Source organism: Triticum aestivum, chromosome 2A, assembly GCF_018294505.1.
Source record: "Triticum aestivum cultivar Chinese Spring chromosome 2A, IWGSC CS RefSeq v2.1, whole genome shotgun sequence".
Classification (NCBI taxonomy): Eukaryota; Viridiplantae; Streptophyta; class Magnoliopsida; order Poales; family Poaceae; genus Triticum; species Triticum aestivum.
In genome coordinates this window covers 423,177,970-423,187,433 of record NC_057797.1, presented here as the reverse complement: position 1 = coordinate 423,187,433, position 9,464 = coordinate 423,177,970, and the positions used below count along the sequence as shown (strand labels likewise).

Sequence of the window (9,464 nt, the reverse complement as noted above, 5' to 3'; positions counted from 1 at the left end):
GAGCGGGTCACGAAGAGCGGCTCGAACGGAGGATGGCAACGGCGATGGCTCAGAGGTGGATGCCGCATGGACGTAGTCATCCGAGGCGTAGCGCGAGCTCGGGCGAAAAACGCCAGTACGGGCGTGGGTGACCGGACCGGCGACAGGCACCGGTGATGAGGGTGTTGAGACAGTGGGCGCCGAGGGGGCAGCGGGCGCCGGGAGGGCCGCTGGCGCTGAGGGGGGCGCGAGAGGAGGGGGCGCCGGGGGCGCCAGCGCCGCGGCCGGAGGGAGCGCCGTATGCGGGGGGCGCGCCTCAAAGCCAGGGCGGGCTAAGAGAGGCACGCGAGCCCCCTGGGAGAGGCGTCGAGGAGCCCGCGTCATCGGCGGCGAGAGGAACAGTCGGGGTTACCTGCTAAAACGGAAACACATGCTCATCAAAATAAACATGCCGGGAAGTGAACACGCGGTGGGAGACGGGATCGTAGCACCGATAACCCTTGGAGTTAGAGGGGTAGTCAATGAAGATGCAAGCGACAGAACAGGGTGCGAGTTTGTGGGGAGCGGTGTCAGCAGTGCTAGGATAGCAAAGGCACCCGAAAATACGCAAGCCATCATAAGATGGGGGCGTAACAAAGAGAAGATGGTGAGGTGCGTAGTTCCACCGTGGGCGGCATGGTCGAAGGTTAAGGAGAAGCGAAGCAGTAGCGAGTGCGTCCGGCCAAAAGCGAGGCGGCACGTTAGCATGAAACAGGAGCGTGCGAACACAGTCATTCAGAGTGCGAAGGACGCCTTGGGCTCGACCGTTCTGCTGTGAAGTATACGGGCATGTGAGACGAAAAACTGTGCCGTAGTGCGATAGAAAAGTGCGGAAAGCAAGATTGTCAAACTCTTTTCCATTGTCAGTTTGAAGAGCAAGAATGTGACGCCCAAACTGCATGCTGACATAGGAGTAAAAAGCCTTCAAGGTGGAGAGTGCGTCCGACTTTCGTCGCAAAGAAAAAGTCCACACATAGTGAGAATAATCATCAAGGATAACTAGATAATATAAATAGCCTGAATTACTAGGAACTGGAGAGGTTCACACATTGCTATGAATCAACTGAAAGGGAAAAGAAGCTATGGTGGTGGAGTTATTAAATGGAAGGGGAACATATTTGCCGACACGACAGGCATGACAGGTGTGATCCTCTATCTTAGTACAACTGAAACTGAAACTCCTAAGAATATGACGAAGTGTGACGGGGTTGGGATGACCCAAACGAGCGTGCCAGAGATCGACGCCAGCGGAGAGAGCAACCGGTGCGATGGTGGAGGTGGACGACAGATGCACTGGAAAGAGCTCGCCCGGGCTGTCACATCGGTGAAGTACTATCCTGGTTTCGAGCGTCCTTGACACAAAAACCAAGCCCGTCAAATTCATCAGTAACAGGATATTCACGAGTTAAACAGTGAACGGAAACAAGGTCCTTAATAAGATGAGGTGACACAAGTATGCTAGACAAAGTTAAAGGCATGGAATTAGAAGGAAAAGAAGTGTGCCTGACATGTGTGATAGGGAGTGTGGAACCGTCGTCGACAATGATGCGGCGGTCGGTGGTGACGGGAGTGAAGGAGGCAAGATTACCAGGATGAGCAAACATGTGAGCCGTAGCCCCGGTGTGGCGGTGTCCATGTACCAATCACCGCCTCCAATGTAGGTGTTCGGCATAGGCGCGGTGTGCAGCGCGGTGAGGAGCGCCGGATCCCAAGGCGTCGGCGGCAGGGCCAGCGAGGGCGGCGATGGGGCCGCAGGGAGACCGTAGCCGACGCTCAGCTGGGCGGTGGGTATCCTCCATACGGCTGTGGAGCCGCATAGTACGCCTGGTACATGGTATCTTGGGTCGGCGGGTGGCGGCGGCTCGAGTCGGTAGGACTTGGGCGGCGGTGTGGCGTGGGCGGCTCGGGTCGGCGGTGTGGCGCGGGCGGTAGCAGCGGCGGGTGGAGTAACGGCGCAGCGAATCGGGCGGCGGCTGCGGGTGAGGCGCCGGCGGCTGGCGCGAGCGGCGGCAGCGGGAGGTGAGGAGCGGCGGCGGCTTGGAGCGGCGCGAGGAGAGGCATGGCGGCGACGGCGGAGCGAAAGTGGGGAAAGAAAACTAAAAAACTGTGTGGCTCCCTCGGGCCTAAACGTGGATCAAAAGTGGCCTGCAATTTAATTGCGTCAGCCTGGTTTTGAACTCAAGACCTCTTGGCTCTGATACCATGTGTGTTATGTGAATTGCATGATGTATTGCTCATGTGCAAATGCACGTATATATGATGTACAAGAGGTGGACCACGACCTCAACTATACAAAAAACTAGAAGGTGGGCCCAATACACAGATATGCACAATATATATACTCAACACTTAGTGGTTGATCTGTTTGTGAAAGAGGAGTGGTACCAAAGACTAGACCCCGACCCTCTTGAAAGATTTCACCGGAGATCCGAACTTCGCCCTCTCTCAAGTCTCAAACATCCACAAGAACTGATTGCTCTCAATGCCAACTATTAGGATTTGCTCACTGAAGAGCGGCTAGAACAACAAATTCAGAAGGAAAATGGAAAGTAGTGCACTTTACTGAATGATTGAGATGAAACTATGGCGAATTTAAGACAGGGCTTTACGACAACTAGACCATGACGACTAGGATTTATACCCAAGAACATGATGGCTAGGATTTATACCCAATTGCAAGATAGATGTCTCTTCCCATCGTTCATGAGCTATAACCTAACGTTATGGAAAACGTAAAGCAAAATAGAAGACTGGAAAAAAAGAGCTACAATGCTCTTGTCGGAATTCAAATAGGAACAGGTAGATCATCTTCGATTGGATGCGCGATGGAGGGCTGCAGTGCTCCACGGCAGCTCGACGAAGCAGTATGTTGCTCTTAGATGCAGATCGGATGATCGAAACAGAGTCCAAGATTTGTTGTGTTTCTTCGGTTAAACAAACACGGCAGGTATCGAATTCGAGGAGATCATCAGGCATGGGGCTTGACACATGCGTCCTATGGAGCTTACATGTTTTCGTGCTTTCGTAATTAACTAATTATTATCCTGATGCATATGTGAATTCATTTTTCTCCTTTGCAAGCCACAAATGAAGATACTCCATCCATTCCTAAACTCTTGAGAGTGAATCTACATTTTAAAATATATCTTTATACATCCATATGTAATTTGTATTGAAATCTCTAAAAAAGATTTATATTTAGAAACGGAGGGAGTAATATTTTTCATATATTTTTTTAAACGAAGACAAAAGCTTTTCCTCATTCATTAATTAAGAAGAAGAGAGTCGCCTGGTTAATTTACGGAAAACCGGGCGAAAACCGTTACATGCTTGGCCCCGAAAGACAACCAAACCACAACCCCATGATACAAGCAGACTATTCCCGAACCATAAGACCACAAGACCACAAAGAAAGACAGACAAACTCCCCCATCACACCACCCTTACAATCCGCTTGCACATGAAATTCAACTTCACAAGTGAGCCCCCACATGGTAACTAGAGGAACCAACATCGGCAAATGCCACGGACCTGAGCACACCCGTGATGACATGTCCAAACACTGAGAGCTATCCATCAAGCAAGTGCGGACGCCTTTTCTATAGCGCCACTCTTCTTGCTTCTGCACTTGTTTGATTTCTTCTTCAAAACGACAGGACGAGAGCTAGTAGCACCACTTTTATTATCCCTGATGACCTTCTCCTTAAGGAGACACCCAATCGTCTTGTCGGATCCAGGGTTAACGGCGTCCAAGGTAGCGAGGAAAGCACAAATCTCTTTCGCTGTTAGAGCCCCAGGCACACGAGCATTGCTCTGGGTGCGACAACCACATCATCTACAGAAACCACGTGCCCAATGAACTCGGACGAGCAAGACATTGCAACGTCTGAATGCCCCTTCTCCTCGAAGTCAAGCATCTGGTTGGGCTCGAGGGGTGGTAATGGAGGTAATGCCACAACCAAGATCTCGAGGGGGTCCACCTTCAATTGCTCAACGGATAGAGGCGGAGTCGATTCCCCACACAGCTCCATAAACTCAGGCATGATCTGTAGCACCGAAGACACAACCACATCAATGCACGAACCCTCAGAGGCAGATAACGGCGATCTGACCCCGGCACGAGGAGAGAAACGTCCATGAAGCCCATCTCCATTCTCGTCCTCAAGGTTGACATCAGGCACAACCAGGGGGCGCTGCATAGGAGCAGTTTGCAACATAGGTGACACCTGCGAGAGCCCACTCAGAACAGCCTCAGCTCGCTCTAGAAAGTTCCCCATCCGAAGCATCCAACCTTGCATGGAATCAACGACATCGCGCAGAGGTTGAACCGTTTTCTCGAGTCGAAAGGAAGCCATGTTGAGGAGCTCAGAGCGCAGCAACTCCGCTTGTCCCTTCATGGCAGACCGCAATGACACATCTGCCATGGCCACAGGAGCAGAAACAATGGATGCCCAGGAATCAACGACACATCTGCCATGACCGCATATACATATTTGCATAATGTATATGACTGGTTTTCTCAACACTTGTTATAAAGTTTGCAACGGCACTTACGCATTATCACGCATTATCCACATCAAGAATCCCAACTCTAAATTGCTTGAAAACAACCTACTTGAATTCAAATCTCAGAAGTTAACCAAGCATGGACCCTCTATTACACAAAATACAAAAAATTATTTAGCATCCATGGTTCAGACAAAGACTACAGAGACAACAAACACACACCATGTCAGCATGGTACATTTTGAGGCCTACGGCATTAACATAAATCCAACACAACTGAGACAACACAATCCATGCATCCACGAAAATGCTCACACCTGCATCCATTTACCAAATTCAGATACTGTAAGATCCATCCATTTACGAAAATGCTCAATCCATCCATTTACGAAAATGCTCACACCATGCATCCATGCATCCACGAAAATGCTCACACAATCCATACATTGCTTGATCCATGCATCCACGAAAATGCTCACACCAGAAACCAAATTCAGCAGAAATCTAGACGAAAACTGGAACACCTGTCGATTTACCAAATATGTTAGCAAGCCATTCCTAGCTAAAAATAGCAATATGGTCCACTGCAATCCATGTAAACATAGGAAGCAAATGATCGGTAAAGGTTAGCACTTACAGGAAAAGGGGGCACTCCCAACGAAAATGTCTCGGGTGACAAATCGATGACCATGAAAAAGCGGCATGCAATTAGCAGGAGCAACAATCTATCTACACCATGTGAGAAATGTTAAATCGTCGTGCTCAGATTCATCAGACCAATTCGGACCTCTCAGCAATTAACAGTGCCTCGAGTTCCTCTCTCCGCTTCTCCAGCTCCTGGAATACCAACAGAAATTAAGGAATGGTCAGCAGATGACACCATGGTAGCGACCAGAACTATTGTTGTAAACTGTAGCCTTGACACATGTTAAGAAGAAACTTCAGCAGTTCACAAAGGCAGTGGATATAGCAGTGTGCAGTAGACAGTTGCTTGACTCAGACCAAAAGATTACAACAATGTGTATCCTCTTCTATAAATGGGTAATAATGATTCTCCTGTGAACAGATATTTTGTTTCAATCTCAAGGTATGACTCGGAAAACCTTCATACCAAACTTACCAATCATAGTGGAAGAATCGTACGAAATATGTATGCATTAAATGTACAGTAACCAATGATCAAAACAAGAGAGAAAAACTATCAGGCAGGAACCACGGAAAGAATAAATTCTCCAGGGTCAAATAAGAGAAACTACCAGTATACACTCTGTTAAGCTTCATGCACTAGCCAACGCAATCAAAAGTCAAACTGATAGAAAGGGCTAAGCAATCCACATATACACTTCAACACCCCCTCTCACGTGTGACGCAGGAAGTCAACACGTGCATAGACTCAGAGGTATAGCTCAAGAAGCCTATATGTGGACAAAGGGCCCCTATATGTGGACAAAGGGGGGCAGCAGCAATTTTTTGGATAAATTGCAAAAGCCAAGACTTGAACTCAAGACATTAGGCTCCGATACCATGTAAAGGCTTCATGCACTAGCCAACGCAACCAAAAGTCCGAACTGAAGGCAGCTAGGTAATCCACATATACACTTCAACACACTCAAGCTTAATTTAAATGCATTCATTACTCTTAAGAAAAATAGGGGCTGAGTACTTGCCTGCAGATCTTTGGCTGCTTGCTCTCGTGATGTTGCTTTCTGCTGCCTAGAGCGCTTTAGTACACCAAGACATAATACCCCCTACACATTCAAAGTTGTTAGTGCAAGTAAAAACATGGTGGTACAACATAAACGAACTCCGATACTGATCATTTGTTCCACTGCACATTGCAGGATAATGCTTTGTTATAATAGGAATGCCTTGTTCCAATATCTGATACTAGTGCTTGTGAGAAGCTGAATTCAACCGGTCCATAATGCTATCTATATAGGCTCAGATAGTTGTCACTTGTCAGGCTAATTTTCTGGAACAGGAAATGATTCAAAAATTACATGGCATCGATTCTAACAAAATTAATTTTTACTCCCTCCGTCCCATAATATAAGAACGTTTTTCAAGCTTAAAAAACGTTCTTATATTATGGGATGGAGGGAGTAGCTTTTTTGTTGACTTTTAACTTTTAGGATAGAAAGGCATCATAGTTTATAACAGAACACAGACTTAACACCCAAAGTTCTCTAGACTCACCGAGATTACATAGATTAGTCCACATGCAAGGAGCAGATAGCTGGCAATGTCCTGAAGCAAAATCAGATCGCTCCTTTCAACGTTTGGGTATGCCTTTGTCATGACAGCAACACTGCCAGGAACCAAAGGAAAAATGAATAACAATAGTAACAGACATGGTTACATTTTAAGACTGGCAAGACATAATCAATAGCACTTCCAATTCCTGTTTCCGTGATCATGACACTGCTCATAGTGTCCCAGGAAACAAATGAAAATTTAACAGGTTCAGGATCCCAGAATTTTTACAGTGGCTGGTGCATGCAATTGTGATAGTTCTTGGTGCATGTGCTGTGAATGCAAAGAGGTCAATATGGTGAAACCCCCCATGATGATGACTTGATAAGAGCTTTACTCTCAACTCATGCCTAAGTTCACAAGTTTTATCATCCTAGTAATATTCAAGTATTCACTAAAGTGTGCACACTTAATACTGTTCTTGCATTTCTAGTCACCCTGGTTGAAACTATGTCGATGAATTGATAACATGAAACCTAGATAAAGATACAAGAGATATTTCTAGCAGAACTAAGGTGGCCTCCTGTGCTCCATAATCTACAAAGTATTCCTCTGCCATGATGTATGCTAACATAGGCAATCTTGGGCTCATGCATGCAGGTGCCTCTGAGCATGTGAGGACCACAATCCACTGAAAGGGGGGGTGGGGGGTATGATTGCATGGGATAAGAATACAAGAAAGGTTTGTGTTTGTCATGCTTTTCTATATGTCATAGCTATGCTTAAGGGTAGTGTTCGTGAAATTAGCAATTTATCGTATCTTATAATATATATCGAGTAACAGCCACTTTATGAAGCCACGCCTCCCACAATTTTCAAGAACCATTCACTTTGAAAATTATGAAGCCACACCTCTCACAATTTTCTTTTGAGGTTTATTTTGTCCATTACTTCCAAAAATGAAGGAACCAAAACCAATCTACCAATTATATAGGTAAACTCTAGATGAGCATCGACACTATCACACTAAGCATATGCATGAAACACTCTGAAAATTTGTAAAAATATTCACCAATTCTAGTAAAAATAATAAGGACAGCCCAGTGCATGTAGCTCCCGCTTGCACACGGTCTAGGGAAGGGGCGGACCAAGAATTGAATTTTGTGAACATAATAGGAGTTGAGAAACATATAGTCATCCTGAATACTTACAATATCTGTAGCATCCCCCTTGCAGGCCAGTATTCCAATATCTATTCATGTCAAAGAGAAGAAAGTTTACAAAACTAGAAAGCCACTAAAATTCTAACTCCATTCATAGACAATAAGATTGCATGAAGCCCAATCCATAAGCTTAAATCTAAAGGGCAGCCGAAATAAGACTTGGTGTTCGCTGACAGGAGCAGTTAGGGAATCTCCAAAGTTCCGTCATCATCATTGGTGATGATGTGGAACAAAAAAAGAAGAATGAAAGAGAGCAAGTTTTTATGTTCCTAAACCAACAAGCCAAGCACAATCTGCGAGGTGGGAAAGAGAGAAAGCCTGTATATTCTGTCTCCTCATAGAGGCAACTTAAGACTACACTCAATTGGAGTAAGAGATGACCTTAAAAGGACAATCTGACAATTCACTATAATAATGACATGGCATCTAAAAAATATGTCCTAAACTAGAGAAACTAAATGGATTGCTACCTAAACCAATTAAAATTCCGACACCGATATAGCACATTCCACTATCAATGAATGGTAGCAAACAATTAATTGTGTGAAGCAAGCAACATAGGCACCATTTGGAGGCTGAAGCACAAAATAAATTACATGTAACCTACGCATTTTTTATCATCCACAAAACAGTTCAAATTGGACAAACCTCAACACCGCCAAAAGATGCATTTTTCTTTATACAAATCCTAAAGATGCACATATTAAGGCAGGGGCGCCGGGCAACGAAGCGAACCTTGCAGAATTTGATGATGAATCCCCACTCAGTCTCGAGGACGGCCACGAATAGCGAGATCACCACCGCATAGCACCGGAATATGCCCCCGAATATCTGAAAGCCCGGCAGTAAGACACCGAATCAGCCCGTTACCGCGGTGCGTCGAGCAGGGTTGAAAGTGGAAGGGGGGGACTCACGTAGCCACCGTTGCGGCGGAAGGACTGGACAGCGGATAGGACGTTGACGGCGACGCAGAGCAAGGCGGTGGCGGCCGTGACGACGCTGAAGCAGCCGCACACGATGAGGAGCGGGTCGCCGCGGGCGCGCCGCCGCGGCACTCGCGGCGTGTCCCCGCCGCTTCCGCTTCCGCTGCCGCTGCCACGAGCGGCCGGCGGCAACTCCGAGGGCCCCGGCGCGGAGGACGACGACGCCTCCCTGGCCATGGCGGACGAGCTAGGGTTAGGTATCTTTTACTTGCCGAGGGTTCGGCTTCGAGCCGTCGATGAGATGGCGGGGGCGAGGGCGGAGTGAGTGAGAGGTGTGAGGTGTACGAGCGAGCTTATAAAGCGGGTGAGGAAGAAGCGGGTGGTGGCGCCCATGGACCGGGTGCACGGGGTCGGAGGACGCACGCGGCGTGCTCTGCAGCCACGCGCGGAGGGGAGTCGACCTGTGAGTGGGGCCAAGGGCTGATGGCCACGCGGGCGTGTGAGGTGGAAAGAAGAGCCAATGGGAGCCCAGCTCGTAGGTGTCTAGCTGGCATCAAGAGCATTCCATACTTTCTTTTTTGGCATCAAGAGCCTTCCATAC

General features: G+C 47.4%; 1 protein-coding gene across 1 annotated transcript; it reads right to left on the bottom strand.

Moving 5' to 3' along the window:
• Positions 1-4,649: 4,649 nt before the first annotated feature.
• On the bottom strand, positions 4,650-9,204 carry LOC123188875 (uncharacterized). The gene is made up of 7 exons (XM_044601150.1): positions 8,855-9,204; positions 8,676-8,771; positions 7,929-7,969; positions 6,721-6,832; positions 6,192-6,272; positions 5,162-5,361; positions 4,650-5,048 (listed from the first exon to the last, which is right to left on the bottom strand). Exons 1-6 carry the CDS (start codon positions 9,098-9,100, stop codon positions 5,296-5,298), a joined length of 642 nt encoding a protein of 213 aa, XP_044457085.1. The 5' UTR covers positions 9,101-9,204; the 3' UTR covers positions 4,650-5,048; positions 5,162-5,295.
• Positions 9,205-9,464: the final 260 nt, after the last annotated feature.